The following is a 23,356-nucleotide window of genomic DNA, read 5'->3' on the forward strand; positions in this document are numbered from 1 at the left end:
GATACCAACTTTGTCACAACCAAGACCGTCGTGATTGGCACCCACACTAACACTCCGGTGGGAGCATCAATATTCACCCATTCTATTACGGTCTACGGATCGAAAAATGAATTCAGGGAGTGAAGAGCTTACCTTTAGCCTCAAGAAATGGTGAAAAATAAGTAGGAGTCACCTGGGAGTCGTTCCTTAGCTCAAAAGGACGAAAAATGCATAATGAGGTCATTTAGGGGTTTATTAATGACTTTAATTCGCGTCTGGCCCGCCACAGCGGTCACCACTCTGCCAAAGCAGCAAAACCCAGCGTCAAAGCGGCATTCTCGAGACAGAGAGTTATTTTAAGAATTACAAACAACACACCTCTAACCCACGACGATCAGTAAATACCATTTACGCTAAGGTCGATTCTGGGAGTTCTACTCACCCGAATTCAATTCTGTAAAGTCGTATGGATTCCTTAACAAGTTATCTAACTACTCATGTAAGCAAAATCAAAAATGATTCAGCCGATTATTACCAGATTTTCCTACACCTCAATGACTCCGATTTTGTTCAAATCTGGACAAGGTTGGAAAAATCCAAATAGTACAAAAAAGTTTTCCGGCACCAATTTTCCCCCATTGGCTTTTCTATAACGACGGGAATAGGTCGTTACACACACATATATATGCATCAACGAAAATATTTATCTCATAAAAATTTGCTATTAAATAAATAATAAAAATTGAACTACTATAGACTTCAACTAGCATTATTAGAAGTCATATGAACTTTTCTTCGTCGAAAATACTGAAATATTTTAGAAATAGTAAATTAGTAAAATAAAAAGGTAGTGTTTATATAGTAATAACTATTTTTAATCAAACTTCCTGACAATCTAAAGCACACAAGTAGCATTGACAAATAAAATCATTCTTTTGTCTTGATCGTCAAAAAAATAAATCATGATAATTCTCTACCTCTTGAGAAGTTTAATTATTTTGAAAAAATATATTCAGAAACATATATCTACATCATAAGAGAAATTGATAACAAAAATAAATGCTGAATATTAAGAAATAGTAAATTAGTAAAACAAAAGGGCAATGTTTACATAGTAATAACTATTTTTAATCAAACTTCCTGACAATCTAAAGCACATAACTAGCATTGACAAATAAAGTCATTTTTTTGTCTTGAACATCAAAAAAACAAATCGTGATAATTCTCTAACTCTTGAGAAATTTAATACTTTTGAAAAAATATATTTAGAAACATATATCTACATCACAAAAGAAATTGATAACAAAAACAAATAAATTTAGACTACAATAAGAATTAAACTAATACAAACTTCCCCTAGCGTTATTACAAGTTACATGAACTTTTCTTCGTCAAAAATACTGAAATATTAAAAAATTATAAATAAGTAAACAAAAGGGTAATGTTTATATAGTAATAACAATTTTAAAGCAAACTTCCTGACAATCTATATCACATAAGTGGCATTGATAAATAAAGTCATTCTTTTGTCTTTGGCATCAAAAAAATAAATCATGACAATTCTTTATGTCACGACCCGAGCCTACACCCTGGACGTGGCCGGCACTCGAAGACCATTGTTGGTCCCCAAGTGAACCCTCATCCTGGCTGACTACAAGCGAAAGACTAACTCAAGCATGCAAAAGCTTAAAAATTGAATAAAATTCATAAAACTTAAACACAAGCTTTAACTCAAAAGAAAACTGAATAAAAATAAATTATTCAACTCGCCATAAAATAGGCAACTTAAGTCTTTAAAATATTTACTAAAATAAATAATACAGACTTCTCAACTATACTGACTATCTATGAAGCCTCTAACTGATAAAGATGGAAGTCGGGACAAGACCCACGACATCCTGACTAAACTGAAAAGTAAATGAAATCCTCCAGAAACAAGGAGGCTCACCATAGCTAACTCAAACTCCCAAATGTATCAACGAATCTCCTGTTGATGATCCTGAATATATGTGTCTGCATCATGAAAAGATGCAGGCCAAATGGCTCAATACGTGGAATGTACGAGCATGTAATGGGAATTCTAAAACATAAACATAAGTTTGAAACTTGATTAAAAAAAAGGAAACATACTTACCTCTTTTAAAAATTATTCAACTCAAGGACTACTCAAAACTCCTCAAACTTACTCAACTCAGAAGATTAGATACTCAACTCAAAGATATGATATTCGCTCAACTCTGGATACTCAACTCAATATAAAGCAACAATACACATGCAATACACATGCAACAATACACATGCAATATATGAAAAGCTTTATAAAACAGTAAAAGTGACTTAGTTCATTAAAGAAACTGCAATAACAAACTCAACTTTACTTATATAATAAAGTAATATAGTTTATGTGGGAGATTCTCTAACCGACAACCACCACTATAAGCCTAAGTGATGGTACAACATTTTACCTCACGCTGCCAAGGACCGTCCTATACCTTGACGGGGGTATAGAACCTAACTCACTAAGTGGATCCACTAGTCTATGCTAAAAGCATCTTAAGGAGTCATCTAAAAAGTATTATCCTTTACTACCCATGATGGCTACATGGTTTATGGAGACTTCAGTTAATATGAACTCGCATCCCCATATCGGTGCTCAATACAACTCCCAAAATATCTTAGCTCATATGTTTGTAAAAACAAAACTTCTTTCTTTGGTTTGACATAATTACTCAAAAACTTAGCGTAAAAGCTCTCTTGGAATCGATGTTCCCTTTCTTGCTCAAAACTCTTTTGGAAACCTCAGTTTCCTCTCATCTTAAATGTGAAAACATTTACTCTTGGGAATACTTAGTTCCCATATATCATTTTAAAGAAAATGAACTTTGCTCTTACTCTTTACTCAACTTTAAATCTTAAGTCTTAAAACAAAATTTAAACATTTGTAAAAGACTTCTTAAAAATATGGTTCACACTGAATTATGGACTTAAACGACTCAATGCAAGATTTTCAATAACCATAGATAGACTCAAATACTTGGAACTCAAGAACTTCAATGATACTACTAATTTCAAGAATGCTCAACTCAGAGAGTTCATGTGGAATTATGAGCATGAACTACTCAACTCAAGGACTCAAAGACACTTCTCATCTAAAGATTGTTCGACTTATAATGTTCATGCCGAAATTATGGGCATGAACAACTCAACTCATGGACTTCATGGGTAATAGGTAATAGTCCCATGATTAGGATTATAATCTCGGAAGGGTTAGGAACTCGATACTTAAGACTTTGAACTTGAAGATACTACTTCTTTCAAAGATACTAAACTGATGGAGTTCATGCGGAAGTTATGGGAATGAACGACTTGACTCAAGGGTCAAAGTATCAATAAGGAACTCAGGTATACGACTCTTCTCATTCTCATACTCACTTCCTCATAACTTAGTTCAAATCAATAGTTGATCTCAAAGGATTCACAATTTAACTCAAAGGCTTTCTTGAATTCTACTCTTAACTCTCTCTTGACTGTGAATTATGAATTCAAAAGTTATGGTTCATGATCTGAAGGATATAGATGGTATTGTAGACTCATGAATACATTCTCCTCACTCTCATTTTCACTTACTTGAGTCTTGGAACAAGTTACTAGAAGTTGTAGAAGACTCCACAAAAGGACTCAAAGGGACTTTCTTAGAATGTTCGAAAGAATTCTCAAAACTTAACTCTCAATTCTACCTTGAATTTGAATTATGAATTCAAGGTTATGATCATGTTAGGAATGATTTTAGGTGTTTAGAAGTAGCTTAGAGTAGTTAGAATCAAAAAGGAGTGAAGGTACCCTTCGAAAGAACTCAAACGGAGCAACCAGTTGCAAACTGGATAGGGCAAGCGACCCTAGGGCTATGGGTGGCGCAGAGCGCCAGCCCCTAAACTTCAGAGCATACTTTGGTGCGCTCTGGCTGACACGACGCGCCAGGCCCCAACCCAGAAGACCCGACGAAATTCTTTGCTCGTTTTCTCACCCTAATTCGCCTAGAATCAAACGATTTCTTCCCCAATCACTTAAATTTGATTACTCAACATAAGTACACTCTAATTTAATCAATACAGCCCTCAAAACACTCACTTTAATCTCAAGAAATCATCAAAACCCCAACAAAACAAGATTTAGAATGAACTTCAAGAACTCATCAAGAACTCTATTCTTTCAACTTTAAGAATGAAATTGTGCTGAAAATAACATAATTGGCGTATGGGTGAACAAACTCAACACTATGGAAGCTTACATACCTCTTAGGGATCAAACTCATGGCGAAAATTCGCAACAACACGCAAGAATCTCGACGAACGCTTGACCCTCTCCTCTTTTCTCATCTTTCTCTTCTTGAACTCTCAACTAAAATCCTAGGTGTATATTAGGATTATAAGACTGAATCTAATACGATTATACCCCTAAAACATTACTAAAAACAAATCAAATCTGATTTGATAAGGAAAAGACCAAAATACCCCTCTAAAATCCGGTTTTGACTTTCCTTATCTAGACAGCCCAACTTTGAATGCTCATATCTCCCTCATTTGAACTCGAAACTGAGCAAACTCGATGGCGTTGGAAAGATAATTTAAAGATAATTCCTAAGGTATCTGGTACCACACCTAACTCATCATGTTCTAGGATTTATGGTCGTTTGAAGTCAACCCAAAACTCATACTTAGCTTAACTTGCAAAATTTCAAATTTTTGCTATTTCCAATCTAGTTCTTTTTGAAACTCAAGGTGCTACATCTAGTGACCTGACCTTAATACTTAAGAAATTTTAAATTTCTTAGTAAAATCCTACTCACAACGAAGGACGATTCAAGTCTTAGCTCAAATTTTTTCTGGGGTGTTACACTCTAACTCTTGAAAAGTTTAATAATTTTGGAAAAACATACTCATAAGCATATATCTACATCACAAGAGAAATTGTTAACAAAAATAAATGAATTTAGACTACAATAAAAATTAAACTAATACAAACTTCAACTAACGCTATTACAAGTCATACATACTTTTATTCATCGAAAATACTTAAATATTAAGAAATGGTAAATCAATAAAACAAAAGGGAAATGTTTATATAATAATAACTATTTTGAAGTAAACTTTCTAACAATATAAATCACATAAGTAACATAAATAAAGTCATTTTGTTGTCTTGAGCATCAAAAAACAAATTGTGTCAATTCTCTAACTCTTGAGAAGTTTTAATTTTTTTAAAGGATATTCAGAAGCATATATCTACATCACAAGAGAAATTGTTAACAAAAACAATTGAATTTAGACTGCATCATCTTAACTTCATATATTGGAACATTACATACTAATGTATATACTAAGCAAAAAAAATTATTATATCATCAGAATTATTTCCTCAAGTACTCGAGGTTAAGGAATATACCCTCTTAGGATAGAACAATTTACTTCATCAGAATAGTGTTACCTCATATTACGCTAAACTTCGAACTCATTCAACGATAATAAATCACACAAAGTTTTTTAAAATGCAAGCAGAAGAAGAAGAGTAGAAGATTAAAAAATTGTGGTTGAAAATGAGAGGAAATCTCTCTATTTTTATGTAACGACTCGAAAAATGATATAATGAACTTGAGTCTTGACGTTTGGGTTAGTGAGAGCTTAGGTTGATGTTTATGCTGTTTTAGAACTTAAATGGAGCTAGGTAGCATCCTAGGGTGCAAGCAAAGGCCTAGGCTAGCGAGTTAGGCGATGGGGCTGCTAGATCGCCTAAGGGGTTGGCGAGTCGCCCTTATGCCCCTATGGTCGCCTAGTGGACTGCCCAGTTGACCAGCCTTTGAGCAATCCCACTGGAACAGATGGGCAAGGGGCAGATTTTTAAAGTTACAACTTTTAGGGTCAACTTCAAATGATGATATCTTTTAGCTCTAAACGAATTAGGTGGACCATTACCTATCCAATTAAAGGTATATGAGTTCTCTTTCCAACTCCACCGAGTTTCCCCATTTCCGATCTCGGAGTAAAAAGTTATGCCCAAAATACTGAAGCACTGTCAAAAAGGTCGAACTTAGACGGGTTTAGTGAAAACTTTTAAGCTTAACCTTGTGGGTCCTTAATTCTTTTCCTAAGTTGAGTCCCTATTATTATATGCCTTTCCTAGCAATTATAAAACCCTTCTAGACCAAAATTCTTCCATTTAAGTCACTCCAATTAGAATTAAAAAGAAACCCACCTCCTCTCAAATATTTCTCTCTCTACAATCCTCCATTGAAGAAGGTCAAGAACTTGGAGCCAGGGCTTGGATTGAAGGTGGTTTCTTCATCAAATTCCTTGGGGAATCTTAACAAAGGTATGGTGACCCTTGATCCTTGATTATCCTTCCTTCAAGGAGTCCATTAAAAAGGGTTTCAAAAGTCTTCAAAGAACAAAACTTCTATTTTCTATTCTAGGTATGGGTTCATGGGTAAAATGTTTTCAAAGTCATTATATTGGTGAATTGAAGTTCTATTTATGATTTTAAGATGATTTTTAATGAAACTTCTTCAAGAACCCATGTTTTCATTAAAAGCCTAGAATTTGCTTATGAAGTGGGTTTAATGCCTATGATTTAATGTTGATGAAATTGTGTTTAGATTGGATTGTATTGTTGATTTATATGGTTTTCTATACCTATTTATGATGAATTGTTGGTATATGGATAATTGAGGATTGTGGCCTTATGGGCAAGTTATGGAAGAATTCTCTTGTGGTAAGAAAAATGGTTGGGACTTGAGTGTTGTTGATTATGGCTTTGGAGGATGGTAAGTTGGCTTAATCTCATATTATGGATAAAAAAATTGTTCTTGCTTGGTTTGATCCACTTATGGTGGAGGTGTTTAATTATGGAATGTATTGTGACCATGGCCTTGAAGGCATAGTATGAGAAATATAAGTGTTACATGACATTTTTATGAATGGACATTTAATGGAGCTAATGTGATCATGTTATGAACGTAAATGTGTTATTATTGAAAGGATTTTTCTCAATTTGACACTCATGAATGTTGATGATAGAATATGAAGGATTCTCCAATTTATTGCATATCTCGAATTGGTAGAGCTTGTGCATCATTTTCTTGTTTAAATGATTATATTATTGGTTGTTGAATCCTCGGATCGGTAGGCTAGTAGCACCCTTCCACTCATGATAATAATGAACCTTGGAATCGGTAGGCTTATCGCACCCTTCCATTAATGATAGTAATGAACCTTGGAGTCGGTAGGCCTATGGCACCTTTCCATGAAGGTTAATGATGAGACTTGAACCGGTAGGCCCATGGCACCCTTTCAAGAGGAGTTAATGAGCTTTCCTAAATGAACCTTGAAACGGTAGGCTTAAAGCACCCTTTCACGTGTTAATGAATGTAATTTGGAGTTGGTAGGCCAATGGCACCTCTCATATGTGATAATGTCAAGGTAACGAACTATTCTATGGGAATGTAGGCTAAGCACCGAGTGGATTTGGTTAGATGGAAACTCCCCCAATGGTTAGGCATAAGTTTCAATGATTGTCTACCTTATCCCATAAACTATGTGCCCGCATAGGTAGCTAGTGGATCCATTAAGCTATATGTACCGGTCTTCCTTAGGCAAGTAGACCACCTCTTTACGGTGTGGGGACTTATGACACCGGATTCCATGACAAGCTCTCATGGTCTATGTCTGTTAAATGCTTACTTCCCATCATGTGAGATTTCATTATGGTTTCTTGATAGGTTCTACAAAGTGTAGGTAGTAGTATGGGATGCTACCTATACATTGCACAAGTAGGCTTGGAGAGGATCATAGTAAGTTTCTCTAAATCCTAATGTCTGTGACATAAATGTGCCCTAAATGAGGTTATTAAAGAATGTTGGCTCTCAAATGCTTAATATGAGATGCATGCTATACTTGGGTTATATTATGAGTTATTTTCCCTTGTCATGTCTTAATTAATGATATACCTCTTATGTATGAATATTGTGCAAAGGTGAAAGAAAGGAATGATAAGTTACTTTAAGTGACCTAAATGTGGTGCCTTAGTATGGATGGTGGTATGGGACGCCATTCATACATTGCACGAGGTATAGCATAAGGGTTGCTTGAGGTGAAGGTCCAAGGTAAAGGTTTTAATGTTGATATTGTTTAAAGGTGATATTATGACTTACTTGAAGTTTATGCTTGTCTTGTATGTCTTCTATGCAACTGTTCATGATACTTCAAAAAGTGGCATAATGCATGGTTTCTAGCCAAAATGTCCCTTTAAAGCATGTTTTGCATGGTCATCATATTTAGTACATTTTGTGTACTAACCCATATTCTTCACGTTTTTACTATAAGTGTAGGTTTCGGCAAGTGATCCCTCCTAGATAGTTTGAAGTGTTGGATTGCTTTCCTCCAAGACTTGGTACGTCCTCATGGATTCGAGGACAAGACTTTTAAGTTCTTTTGTTCATGTAATAGACACTTTTAGTTATTGTTTCGATTGTAAAGGGTTGTGTCCCTAACCCATATTCTTCATGTTTTTACAATAAGTGTAGGTTCCGGCAAGTGATCCCTCCTAGATAGTTTGAAGTGTTGGATTGCTTTCCTCCAAGACTTGGTACGTCCTCATGGATTCGAGGACAAAACTTTTAAGTTCTTTTGTTCATGTAATAGACACTTTTAGTTATTGTTTCGATTGTAAAGGGTTGTGTCCCTACTTATGTTTTGTGATTTTGTCTAAGATGGTCATGTGAGACTTAGACTTCCGTTGTGTGTTAAAAGTTGTTTTAATGAAGTTTGAATGTTTGGATATAAATAAGTTTTAAATTCCGCACTATTATCATTATTGAATGTAATGAATGACTATGTGGCCTGTATAAGACCCCTTGGGATCGAGTACGTCTTGTTACGACTTGGGGGTGCTCCCGGGTCATGACATTATAGTCAATAAAAGGTAGTATGAATAAGTGTTTTTTGTGTCTTATCTGAAAATTCATGACCTTTCTGAGAAGGCACAATCCTTTTGAAAAGTCACAACTTATTGGAAAAGTCACTACTCTTTGAAAAAGTCACAACTTATTGAAAAAGTCACACATCTTTGGAAAAGTCACAACTATCGAAAAATCACAACCCTTTGAGAAAAGTCACAACTTATCAAAAAAGTCACAACTCTTTGGAAAAGTCACAACTCATCGAAAATCGAAACCCTTTGAGAGAAGTCACAACTTATCAGAAAAGTCACAACTCATCGAAAAAATCACAACCTAAGTTAGGAATATTAAAGTAATTTAACATTCAAGTTAGCAGTTCATGCTTTTAAGGTTATAGATAGATTATTCTATGAAATAGTTCATTACATGAGAAACTAATTAAGCAAAATATTTCTCTGACATGCCTTCATTAATAATCATAACGAATCATTATAATATATTGTTTCTTCAGGAGCAATAGGCCAAAAGAATTAGAGAAGACCCTCTGTCATCTTTAAAATTATATATGAAATCAGTAAATGGGTCCGCGCTTCGCGCGATTAGAACATTCTTCTTTAAAATTTATTAGAATAGAACTATTTTTGTATTTTGATGTTATAGTGTTTTTATATAAATCTGTTTTTAAGAGTATAGAGGTTATTCAATTGTAGTTTACCATTTGTTTTATTAAAAGAAAAGGCAAAATTACAAATCATAACACTATTTTCTCTTAGTTTACATAATTTTATTTTACTGATTCATTCATTTGCTTTTAAAATTTTACTATGGTTAGTTTGCTTTTATCATGTATATGCATTGTTACATAGTGTCTTTAATTAGAGAGTCAAATAAATATTTTTCTCAATTTTCTTCTTTGCAAATTTCGTTAGGATAACACTACCAATTACTTTCAAAATATTATATATATATACATATATATAACTAATGTGTTTATCAAGAGCAAAGGTTCCATAATCATTTGATATACCAATAAGTAATATGTAGTCATTATGTGTTTTAAAATTAAAATGTAATCTTCCAAAATCCAAATTTCACATGTAATATAGTTATGATAGTGTTTTGGATTTGAAGTTGTGCACAAACAAAACATTAAGGATCCTTGAAAAGGATGAAAGAGAAGTAATTTCAAAAAAGTACTTTGGTGTGAGAGAATAGTCATCATTGTGTATCATATAATTGTATAACAATAACTTTACCGAAACATAAACAACAAAGTTTAAAACATGTACTCAAAAACAAGAATAAGCATAAATTTATGACGGTAAAAAAACAATCCAGGATCTGTAACAATAAAATGAAACAAAAAGGAAAAATCTAGCTCACTAAATGCACAGTGTCTCCTTAAGAAAATCAACCCCTCTAATACCCGAGGTTTAAAGGAATAGATCCTCTCAGGATGAAACAATTTTATTCACCAATGCAATGATACAAAAACAATAGTGTTAGTGAGCCACTAAAAAAGATCAAAGTACACAAATATTTAATTGTGCAGAAGAAGTAGTAGTTCAAAATCAAATATTTAATTGCGCAGAAAAAGAAGAAGTTCGGAATTTTCATTGTTTTAAAATGAGAGGAAACCCTTCTATTTATAGACAACAATGGGTAGTGTGAACAAGTGTTTATTGTGTCTTACCGGAAAGGTCACAACTCTTCAAAAAGGTCACGACCTTTCATAAATGTTAACCTTGCATAAAAGTCGTAACTCTTCAAAAAAGTCACAATTTTTCATAAAAGTCACAATTTTTCATAAAAATCACAACTTTTCATAAAAATCACAATTTTTCAATAAAAGTCACAACTTTTCATAAAAGTCACAACTTTTAATAAAAGTCACAACTTTTCATGAAAGAAAAGGCTAATTTTGGAAATAAATAAACTAAAAGAGAATCTTTGTTTGTGGTGACGTCATGTAAGCGGGTCTAAGATTCTCTTTTATATATAGGACAAATTACTTAACTACACTCCTTTACTTACCTTAATATCCATTTATCCCTACTTATTTCAAAATTTTCAAAAATTCCTTATTTACCTATGTATCCCGCATGTATCCCGTGCACAACGCTATGTATCTCGCTATGTGGAATGTATCAAACGCTATGTATCCCGCATGTATCCCGTGCACAACGCTATGTATCCCGCTATGTGGAATGTATCAACCCTAATGTATCTCGTGCACAACGCTATGTATCCCGCTATGTGGAATGTATCAAACCTAATGTATCCCGTGCACAACGCTATGTATCCCGCAAACATCATTTTTAAGGGATTTTTGGTAAATAGAAAACTAGAAGGGATATGATGTTATTTAGTACTTATAATATGTGGTTGCTATAATTTATACTTAGATATATATGATATGATATGATATTACTATTCCTTTTCAAAATGTTATTCTATAGGCATAAAATCAAATATACAAAGAATCATTTTTTTTTTCAATTTCAATTAACAAAAATAGCATATATGAAGGAAACATAAACAAAAATAGCATATTAATCTCAATTGTAATTTTTTTTGTAAAACTCTTAATAATATCAGCTTGATCACACATAAAACTATATACTTTATATATTTTAACTCAACCAACTATTGATGCTAAGAAATTATGTGACAATACAAAATTATATTGTTGAGTTATGTCATCAAGAAGGTTAAATTATTATTCACAACATAACTATCAAAACCAATTCAGACATTAACAGACAGTTCTTCAGCACTAATTTACAAAAGCTATGAAAATCTTGATCTTCAAATCATCAATTAATATGTCCTGCAAACCTAGCAAACAAGAAAGATCTGAGCCCATAACAATCTGCTCATATTTAATAGAATTTTATGAACAAAATTAAATTGGTATTGAACAAAAAATATCAAAACTATTGTAATGATATTACAACCTCACAAAAGTAAGTAAATTCGAAACATACCTCATTCTATGTTCATAAAATGCAACTATAAAAGTGAATTCCATACCGAAACATGAAAAGAGAATAAAATATAACTTGGAACTCGAAGATTAGAGATTCTTGTTGTTCTAATATCAAACTGACAAGAAATGAGAGTTTTTCTTATTTCTTCCAAATCTTCAAGTATATTATATTATCCACCACCTATCATACATCTATATATATATATACTACTTAAAGAGGGTACGGTTGTTATAAACATGACATGAACCTTTTGAGAATATAGGGAAGATTGTGGAAGTACGGAAGTGTAGGACACATTATGGTGGAATTACACGTTGAAGTTACAGGCATCCACACTAATATGATAAATTTACAACACTCTCTACAATATTCTTTTTTTGTTGTTTAATTGTTTCATAAGAAAACCAACATAGACAGGGGATTTTCATCAAGAATTCAAACACGGGGAGGTTAATATTATATTGAGGCAAAATAATACATCCCTTAACTGAACCCTTTTCAAATTAAGTTTTTAAAAAGAAAGAGAAGCAAGTTGATACATGCAGTTTCTGAACCAGAAAAGAATGATGCATCATTCTGACTTTTTCTCTCTTCTTTGCTTCTTCGTCTTTCGATGGGGAAACAAGCAAATTGAAAGTCCAAACAGCCAACAAAGTTGCTTGTATTGGAGCAAGCCAATAAACATGTATATGCTCCTTAGTAATATGATCACCCCGCGCATAAGCCCACCCCATCACCTACAAAATTTATTTAACTCAATATCTATCTTGCCCATACAGAAACTTCACTTTATAAAACATATACTTTATAGCACAAGGAAGTACTTACAGAAGCTGGATTCATGCATCCCCCTGTTAGATCAGAACCAAGAATGTGAAGAGTCAGTTTGGACAGACTGGATATCCATGTCTTCATGAAAGTACTCGCACGACTTCTTCTGGAAAGTCCAAGTGAAATGCTAACAATTGCAAATGTCAAACATCCTTCTGTCAATGCACCTCGATGGATGTCAATGCTCAAAACAGGTCCACGTCCTATGTTTGGAAATGCCGCAATGATGAATCTAACCCCAGTAATCGAACCAAAGACCTTAAAAACAACAAGATGGGGGAATTGTACATCAGAAGAAACACTCAACTATAATAAGCTTTTCTAGGAAAAATAACAATATTTTAGCTGAATCTGACAGGCAAGAAAAGTAAAAACAAAATTGAAAAATTGAGTCACAATGTCATTGCCTGATTTTGACTGCAAAGTTAATGGTGAGTAGCTTCAGAATATGACTGATAACCAATTAACACATGTCTTTTAAAGCTAATAGTGCCTTTGTTGGAAAAATTAGGGGAGGAAAAGCACTCCGAATCACTCAAACTCCTTCTTGAAGATACTCTACTTGCTTTCTCAATCAATGATTCACTTAGAAGACAAGTGGATTTCTACCAACTTGACTTATATTTTGGCTTATCAAAAATGACTATAATGTCTAGATATTTATAGGACTATCCTAGCATGTACCTAGTTTAGTACATGTATCCTTATATCAACATCCTAAATAAATCAACTAACTAAATCCATGTATCACACAAATCAAAAACTCTGTTCTTCTTCTGAGACAAGGTTCACATTCCAACAGACTTATCAATTACTTAACCTCATCTTTCTACTATCCAATTAGTCACCCACAACACTATAGTATATCTAATAGTGAAAAAGTTTAAGCATCCAATCTGCCCAACACAACTTTAAGACATGAGTAGAGTGGTAAAAGGCCCTATTATTCCAAACCTTTACACAATCCATGTGAGACAACAATATAATCAACACCTTTCCACACGTCCTTGTGTTTAGATCACAAGTGTGGGAATGAAATTCCTAAAATGTGGCTCTGATATAATGTGAGAGAACTAGAACATCTAATACAAAAGTACAACTTCATTATGGGCAATGGAATATCTAGAGCTTTAATAGGCTCTAATTAGCAATGAAAACATGTTTTTTTGACCGAATAAGAGCTCCACAGTCCAGACCAACGTAGATGATTTGGGAAAGTCTTACTTCTATTTGGAGGCCCAGATTGAATACCAATAAGAGTTGGATTTTGGTCCAGAAATCTGTCCAAAGAAGAAGCGAGTCCAGTGACCCAAACTTGTGTTCTAGAAGATTATTCAATGCTATGTTGACTACTTATATAGCTTTATAGAATGAAGTGTTGGTAGTCTTATATGAACCTAGGGATTTTACTAGTTTATTTAATTTAGTTTGATTACCCCATTGATAATTTCAAGGGAGAATAGCAGCCCCCTTCTAGGCTTCTACATGAAGGGGGTTTTTTCTTCTTTATTGTAGCTAAGTTTGAATTAATATTAATGTTAATAGCCTTTGTGGCTTGTAGAGACCTTTGAGGTTCTCTTTAGGGTTATGCCATTTATATTCTACCTTGAATCATAGCTTGAATTTCTTCAATGTTAAGATTCCTTGTTAGTTCTTCCCTCCTATTTTTCTTCTTCTCCTTCTTAATTGATTCACACCCTTTTTTTGAGATAATTGATTCACAACTTCTTTAGTGCAAGGTTTCAAGTATCAAATATTTGAGCTTGTGTTCTACTCTTTCAAGAATCAATTCCTTCCCTCTTTCTAATCTTCTAATTTTAGAGTCTTCTGTTGTTTGTGTTGTTATCACTTGTCCTCGAGGCTTTGGTCAAGCCGCAAGAGCTTAACTTGTGATGTGTTCTGATTTACTTTAATCTGAGTCTTAATTTAAGATACTATGATATTTTGATGATTGACAAACCGTGTACAATTAACAATCAATGTACAAGAAGGATAGACGAAGATGTATAAGAACCAGGTCTTTGGCAAATATCCAAAAGAAATTGGTGAAGCTAGCAATGGTGATGAGGAATTGCTTACAGAACCAGGTTCCTCAAACAAGAACTAGAAGAGATTCTTTGATCTACACAAGAGAAGGTATTCCATGCGACAAAAAGGAACATTGGAGAATTGAGATTAATGCTTTAATTCAGTTCTATAAGTAATTGGAGTTCAAGACATGGAAACTTACCATAATTGAACACATGGATTTAGCTTGGAATAAGGAGAAGTTGGCCGATTCCAAACCAAGTCAAAGAAGGATTGATTTCTCGGAAATTCTTGAACCAAGTCTAGGTTGGATTTGGAAAAGTATAGGCAGCTATTCTACTCCATATAAAGCATTATATTGATGCTGAAGAAGAAGAGTCAATTGTTGCAACTAAGAACCTTTTCCTATCAAGTGTTATTCATACTGTTCTAGCTTTTCTCGATAAGGCTGGGCCAAGTAGTTCTGAGTTGTAAAAGCTAGATTCTTGTGGTCCTTAACTATATGCTTTTTACATTCCTAGTAATTTGTATTAGGTGTTGTTTTGTTTTTGTAAAGGGACGTTTTAGACTGGGTAGAGCCTTTGAAGGAGCTGGAGAAGATACCAACAATTAGGGAGAATTATTGAGGTTTGGGTAGGTGTTGTTAGAGTCAGTTCCTTAGGTGTACATGTTGTAACCTTAAAATTTCTCGAATTATAGTGGAAAATTCGGGGAAATCCTATTGGAGATAGGTCGTGATTTTTGCCGCCCTTGAGCAAGAAGATCTCCAGATAAACTCCTTGTGTTTGATTTATGTTTCCGCAATTTCCTTCTTGCATAGTTGCTAAAAGGACCTGGTCCTTTCAGTTGATAGGTCACAGCAACTTAACAATGTGTTTGTTAGGAGCACATCACTGGTTCGAACTCTACCGCAGACAAAAAGATAAAGTGGAAAAAGGTAGAGGGTCAAATCCATTATTCACTGAATTTCGAATCATGCACCTAGACTTTTCTTGATTATAAGAAAATTAGATGAGGTATACATAATTCAACATAGTAGATAAAGTATAGATCACGAGTTCAAGTCTTACACGGCTAATAAACAGCATTTCCACAGGCTTGTTACAAAAAAAAGGAGTCAGGCCCACGCATTGGGGTATCTTAGCATAATAAAATAAATTTATGATATTTTAAACTTTAAGATGAGGTGGTAGACACACTTCAGCACTTATCTTGGACAAGTTTAGGCAAGGCTGAAAATGAAAGCTTAAACAAGCCTTATTGCATGTATTTGTTTTGTATTGAGCACGTGCATGGGCCAAGTACCTCTCAAATAAATGCAACTCAACAAGTTTTATACCAACTGATCTGGAACTCATGACAAAATCTCATCAACCAAAAGAAGAAAGAGAAGAAAATGGAAGAAAATTGGGGTCATATGGATCATAATCCATCCTCATAAATCAAGAGCTACTAGTAAATGTTGTAAGTTTGAGTGTACTATCCAGTTAAGTGTAAATACTGGAGTTACATATAACAAAAACAAGTGAAGCTATATCATAACTTATTAGGAAATGCTAATTTACATAAATGCATGTTGACCCATGTAAAGCACACTCAACCTTCGCAAACAACTTAGCTTTGTAGAAACTGTACGAACAGAATCTAACAGAATCTACAGTAAGAAAACAAGTCCAACAGTAAGAAAATCATACAGATTTAGTTATGTCAAAATTTTAGGAGCAGGTGATCGATAATCTTAGCCAAAACTGACTCCAAAACGCTAACTTGATGATTTGTCAACACAGCAATATACATAAGTTAACTCCTCCATCCAAGTATCTGCAAACATTCTTCTGTTTTACCTGTCCACCAATGATGTCTCCTCTCCGTTCATTAAGAAGAGAAACAATTGCACCATTCACAACCTTACCAGTTCCAAAAGAATAATTGCACCATTCAGATTTTACGTTGAACAAATTTGGAGTCATGGACATTATTTGGCTATTAAAGGGGGTTACAAATATCGCAACAAAATAGAAGTGACTGGATCACTGCAAAGAAGGTACCAGATGGCACTCCCCAGAGGAGTAGAAATGGAAAATGGTAAAGTTAGACAAAAAATATGAACCTTATGGAGGATAGGGTATTGATAATTTCCCTGCAACCAACATGTCCATCAGGCAAGTTCACAAGGACTTACATCACACAAAGGTTGCAGGTGCCAGAGCAATAAAAGACAGTCATCAAGATGTTGTAAGGAAAATAGTGTCATGGGTAATGGGAAGAGAAACTGGAAAAGCTACAACATGTCTGGCTGCTGGACCAATATTCAAAATTATGCATAATTGATGTCCCAATTAACCATAACCTACTCATCGTTTAAAGTTGCCACATCTTCCCCCGAAACCTCCAAACTGTTTCCTCCCTTTTCACTTGAACCAAACAAAAAAGCCTGTTTAAAATTGCGTGTTTCCAGTGTTTATATAAATTTTCCAAATATTTCATTAGAAAGTATCAATACAGAAATCAATTTCCAAAGTTGGGAACGTTTTATAATCTTTTCGCGAGTTTCACACCCCCAACTATAAGTTGTTCCCTTTTCCTACCTGAACTATCAACATACATGTATTAGAACACACCTATCTGATTTGATGGTGATAGTGCAGATAGAAAAAGAGAGCAACTAATAGTTGGCAACTTCGAGGAGTCTTTTATTTAATACGTAGATGGTGATAATTCAAGTAGGAAATGGAAACAACTGATAGTTGGAGTGTGGAACTCGCGAGAAAGTGATAGTTCATGTGTGTTTTGACTACTAACTCTTCATAAAAACTAATACTACAAAATAATTAACAAAATGCCAAATAGATGGTGATATATTATTTCATTAAATGGAGGTGAACATGTTACTTTCATTGATTTCAAACTTCATCAATCATCATTAACGATAGTTTTGTACATATACTTGAACTTAAATAGACGAAGACTCCCTAAAAAAGAAGTTAAGATTTACACATGCATTACGTTGATGCGTAAGTACAGATCCATTGTATATGGTTAGCAAATGTTAGTTTTAGTTAATCAAATTCACATAACCATTTGTCCTAGAGAATTGAATAGTACAACACCAGAAGTTCTTTGTGCAAGGGACTCAGCTAGTTAGGTCAGCAAAAAATCACTCTAATGGCATTTGTTGTACATAAGCAGTTACAATAGCCATCAAGGTAAGTGTGTAAGTTACCATCTTGGGGTCCACATATCAAGCTAGCGTAGCCTATTGATGAGATCATTGGAATGAACAACACAAATAACCAGGATGCTAGGGGAGCCACTCCTTAGATAGTCTACCTTGGTTGAGATTCATGATTTGCTAGCATACTTGTCGAAACCACATGGCATTGTGGTGAGACCCTCTCCATCTTAGGCTAAAAGTCGGAGTAGCATGAGGTGCACATGGTGGTTAATGTCATGTCAGTTACTGGATTGTCCCACGAAAGGAACTTGCTATGTCTATTTAAAGTCTAAGCTTGATTTAAATGTTCTCATCGAAATGGAATCTATCTTGACTCATGATTTGTTCTCACGTGGTTATTCATATTGTATTGCATTTTTTCATATACGGGTTTCTCTTCATGCGAGTAGTATTTCATATGTACTCACATCTCTTTTGTCGTGGTTGCTGCCTCTTTATTATGGATTCAGGTATGGACTTTCAGGGCGGCACAGATCTTCACTAGGCACTCCGCTCTCTCGCTCTCTTGATTTTGGTGAGTCCCATTTACTACCTGACAGTTTTCCTTATGACATGAACTCCTATAATTTTGGGTATAGCCGGGTCTTGTCCCAATATTTATTCTATTCGTGCAAGTAATAGAAGTTCCATAGATGTTATTGTCACAAGGTGTCTCATTTTGTTATTCCCGGATGTGGCTTTGTATGGCTTTCATGAATACACTTATTTTTGGATTATAACTTCATACTTATTGAAAGTGCAAAATATTTTATGAAATGATTTCTCTTCCACTTTTACATATAAATCATATTTATGTAGAATGTAAAGTGGTCCACTGGGTCAAGTTAAGGCACCGAGTGCCGGTCAAGCCCTCCAAGGATTTAGGGCGTGCCAACTTTGGTATATGGGAGGTAGGATCCATTCTTTCTAAACCACTAAAGGATTAACATTTCATCCGATATAAAGACACATATATAATCGGCATGTCCCTTGCATTCTTTGCTTTCAGTCATCTCTACCCTTGAGTCTCAATACGCTCTTTCTTGCACTACACATGCCAACTGTGTTTATTGTACTCCATCTGCCATAAGGACATCTTTTTATTGTTGGTTTTTTTTATATCTTTTGAAACTCTAATAACAAGAAAACTGAAGAGTTGATAATCAGTTTGGCAGTCTACTTTCAATAACCTTTTTTTTTAAAATGGTAACGATTCTACTTTCAATAACCTTGTCTAACATAAAGCACCACAATCCTTCAAAGTGCTTCCAATGTGTGTGTTTATCTAGACCCCCCACCCCCCTCCTCTCTCTAGAATGCAAAATTTTCATTGAAACTCAATGTGTTTACATGGTCATCTCACAAAAGGCTTAATACCAATCTAGAATCAAGAAAACTTACAAATTCATAAACCTCGATTGTTGCATTAGTGTATGCAGGGCAATGAAATTCAACTCATTCAAATTTGTCTTTTGTGCTAATATTTTTGCCAGAGAATCTCTAAATAGTTTGGGGATATCTTGTTCCATTTCCTCATCAAAATTTTAGGTTTGGCTACGTAAGAAACATCATGTTTCTATGAAGAGGGCTTTCCTTGCGATACAGTGATGCATCATGATGGTGTGCGCTGCTGGAACGTTTCAAGACCAGTGCCTTTAGAACATTTATGTGGTAGATTGGTTTTCTAGTCATCTATATGGAATAAGGTTTTAGGTATTTTTCTATATATACACTTGCTGATCTCAGTGGGACTGAAAAATGTATCCACTTTTTCATCTTATATAACTTGAGGAATCCTAGTCCTGTTCTTTCTATCCCAATTCATACTACTACAACAACAACATACCTAGTGTAATCACACAAATGCAGTCTGAAAAGAGTGGTGCGTGTGCAGATTTTACCTCTACCTTGTGAAGGTAGAGAGGTTGTTTCTAGTAGACCCTCGGCTAAAGTAAAGAAAATCACAGAATGTCCAAAAAGGAAATATAATAGTGAAGGAAATGCCGTAATGAATGTCATTGTGGCCAAAATGATGGAGAAAAGAACAATATCAACAAGTAATACAAACTGAAACTAAGGACAGTAGTAAAACCAAAGATTAAGATATTAGGAGACTAGTAATACTAATACTAATAAGACATTAAACAAATGTTCGACTACCTACTAAATTTCTACTCTAATCCTTCTATCGAGGTCATGTCCTTGATAAGTTATAGATGAGCCATGTCATATTTAATCACCTCTCTCAATACTTCTTCGGCTTACCTCTACCTCTCCTCAGACCCACCATAGTCAGCCTCTCACATCTCCTCACTGGACATTTGGACATCTCCTTTTCACATGGCCTTGTGGAAACTCCCTATTTATAGTGCTAAAATAGAAGAGCTGTGATAAAGCCAAAAGCATTTGCTTAGATTTGAATGGTCCATTGAATTACAAAGTAATCTGATAAGCTTCCAATTGATTGACCAAAGTATGTCATTATTATATACTTGGCAAGCTTGTATTGGTAAGTTGAACTGACTTGACATTGCTTCCACTGGCTATTTCATTTGACTTGGTGTCACATAATTTAACATATGGGCTTTAAGATGGACTAATAGCCATTTGAATCTTAGGCAAGTAAAAAGATGTCATCTTTTGGAAGTCAACTCAATGGACAAACCCAAACAAAAATTGGAGTGTCTTTTGAACTTAAATAATCAATCTTTATTTGGGTTTGGTATTTGTTGAATTTAGGAATTTATCCAAATATAATATGGATTTTAAACCCATAAAATTTGTATATCTACAAGACACGACCCACATAAAACGTGAAAGGAGACCTAGGAAAAAAAGAAGAAGAAAGAAGGAACCTGAGCAGGAATTCTAGCAGCAACAGTGAAGATGAAATTGGTGAGATCCCCAGAGATGGCACCAGATAATATAGTGAGAGGGTTGTATGCCCCACCTTTGGTAGCTTTAACCAACAAGGCAAATAAGAACATATTGATGACAGAAATAGCATGTTTGAGGATTTCACCTTTAAGATCATGAGCCCCATAACCCAAGATTGTATGAACAAACATCTTAATAAGCACACTTGACCAAACCCACATGAAAGACATGATGAAATCTGAAATCAGAAGCCTCCTCCTGCTTACCCCCATTTCGTCCTTTCTTTCTTTCTTTGGGGACGAAGGAGTTACAGAGGAAGGGTAGCTTTCTGTTTCTTTTTCCCTACTTATGTTGACGTCGGTCGTCGGAGACTCATTATTGTGGCTGTTGTCAGCATCTTTGTCGGAATTGCTACGAAAGAGGTCAATGTTTACTCAACGCATATAATATACTATCTCTTTTTCTTATTCCCCTTTACACGGATTCTCAATTCGCATTTGTTTTATACTCTTTCCTCTCCTTCCCTATTTGTTCATCTTTAAGTTTCACGTGCACCAAATTAAAAACAATCTTAAGATTATAAATAAATTTAAATTACTTAAAATTTTATAATTTTCAACCTCTCATATGAAATATTGAATTCGGCGAAATATTATCTTCAATATATATATTTATTTATATATTTTTTATATTAAAATGGGAAATCCTTAAATCAAAATGTAAATTCCTAATACCTTTCTTTTTATCTAAATTTCCTATTTATATCCTTCTTACATAATTAAGTACCTTACTTATTTACTCATTTATGTATATTTATTATTAAAAGAAGAGTAAAGTGTCAAAAATAAATCTAAATTATGTTATTTTTTAAGTTTGGGGGTTTAAGTTTCATAAATAAATTATTCGTCATTAGTTTGAGAAATACACCTCATGAGTGTGTAACACACTTTCTATTTCATTTTATTTTTTAAAATTGTCACATGACATTTCACCTTGACAAAAATTAAATAATGACCTATTAGTATTAGTTAAAAATCAAAATATCACAACCCGAAAAAAGGAATGACCTTTTAAAAAACAAATTCAAACATTTTTCTTTAAAAAAAAAATTAAACATTTTTCTTACCCACACTCACCACCTTTTCCCCTCCCCTCCAAACCACTCACTCCTTTCCAATTTTATTTAAATATTATTTTTATTTTATTTTAAAGAAAAAGAGAAAAATAATTTTGCCCTGCCCAATTTAACCCTCCGCTCTCAATTTTTTTTTATTTTTACATTTTTCTCATTTTGTTAGATATATACTTATGTTTTTTAGGAAAATACTAGTCTTTGGGCACGTGCTTTGCACGTGAATCCCATATTATTCAATATAAACTTTTAAAAATAACATAAATAATAACAAAATGTGTGATGAATAACACAATTTTTTTAAAAAATGGCTTGAAATAAATAAGAATTAATCTATTTATTGTATACTCACGTCCACAAACAACTCACAAACAGACAACTATAATGAGCACGGGAAATAAACGAAAAACAAAAATATAATATGGTGATGAAAACATTATGCATGGTGAGAGGAAGCAGAAACGAATATAAATCAAACTTGCTCAAAACAGCTTGTTTCTCTGCATTTATAAATAACCAGTATAAATATTGATTCAGCAAAAGTATGGAAGATAGTGACAAGAAAATGAGTGACAAAGAGAAAAGATGGAGAAACTCACCGTCTATAAATATTTATATTTTTCTCTTCAATTAATTCATCACCTAAACAATGTATGCCCCTTGCACTTGCAAGATAAATTATTTGACAAATAAAATAAAATTTCAATTTCAAAAGCTTGAAATTAAATGGATATATATCCAATCGATATCCAAAGAGAACTACTTAAGAGTTATGTGTTACCCGCTATCCAAAGAGAAACTATTTAAGAGCTATGAGTTGCAGTACAAAGAAAGTCTGCAAAAGACAAGCATCCATCTAGTCTTGGTATATGTTGATGACATTCTCATCAATGGTGACAATCTAAAACAAATCGTAGAATCTAAGAAAGCTCTACGTAAGGCATTTAAAATAAAAGATGTAGGTGAATTGAATTACTTCATTGGCATTGAGTTTTCTACATCAGAAAAAGGCATAGTCTTAGTGCTTCAAAGACAGCATAAACACCTATGGATACTACAATCAGAGAGTATGATAAGCATATCAAAGAAATAGCATATACAAGTGATGAGTAATGAAATAACAGATGCAAGTGATGAGTTGATTGCTGATAAAGGAATAAGAATGCTTTTATACCTCACAGTAACCAGGCCTAATATATGATTGTAAGTTCCAGTTTATGAAATTCATTAATTTTCAAAAATCTTTATATTTTAAACTCTCTTCTATTTTAGTGTCAATACAACAATGCTTCAACGCCACCGTTGTAGGTATCATGTCCTTCTCGTTCCTCAAGTTCAATGTGCACCCTTTCATC

General features: G+C 34.0%; 1 protein-coding gene across 1 annotated transcript; it reads right to left on the minus strand.

Annotated features, from left to right (window-relative positions):
* Nucleotides 1-12,362: 12,362 nt before the first annotated feature.
* Nucleotides 12,363-21,340, minus strand: LOC125873512 (probable aquaporin SIP2-1). The gene is made up of 3 exons (XM_049554438.1): nt 20,848-21,340; nt 12,748-13,008; nt 12,363-12,656 (listed from the first exon to the last, which is right to left on the minus strand). Exons 1-3 carry the CDS (start codon nt 21,139-21,141, stop codon nt 12,423-12,425), a joined length of 789 nt encoding a protein of 262 aa, XP_049410395.1. The 5' UTR covers nt 21,142-21,340; the 3' UTR covers nt 12,363-12,422.
* Nucleotides 21,341-23,356: the final 2,016 nt, after the last annotated feature.

The sequence above is a fragment of the Solanum stenotomum genome, chromosome 1 (assembly GCF_019186545.1).
Source record: "Solanum stenotomum isolate F172 chromosome 1, ASM1918654v1, whole genome shotgun sequence".
Lineage (NCBI taxonomy): Eukaryota > Viridiplantae > Streptophyta > Magnoliopsida > Solanales > Solanaceae > Solanum > Solanum stenotomum.

What these genes read in the sequence shown, in the direction of transcription:
- LOC125873512 (XM_049554438.1), bottom strand. Translation starts at nt 21,141, where the DNA reads ATGGGGGTAAGCAGGAGGAGGCTTCTGATTTCAGATTTCATCATGTCT. An exon ending in CTGCTAGAATTCCTGCTCAG is followed by an intron (nt 13,009 to 20,847) that starts GTTCCTTCTTTC and finishes GTTGTTTTTAAG; the next exon opens with GTCTTTGGTTCGATTACTGG. An exon ending in GATGCATGAATCCAGCTTCT is followed by an intron (nt 12,657 to 12,747) that starts GTAAGTACTTCC and finishes TAAATTTTGTAG; the next exon opens with GTGATGGGGTGGGCTTATGC.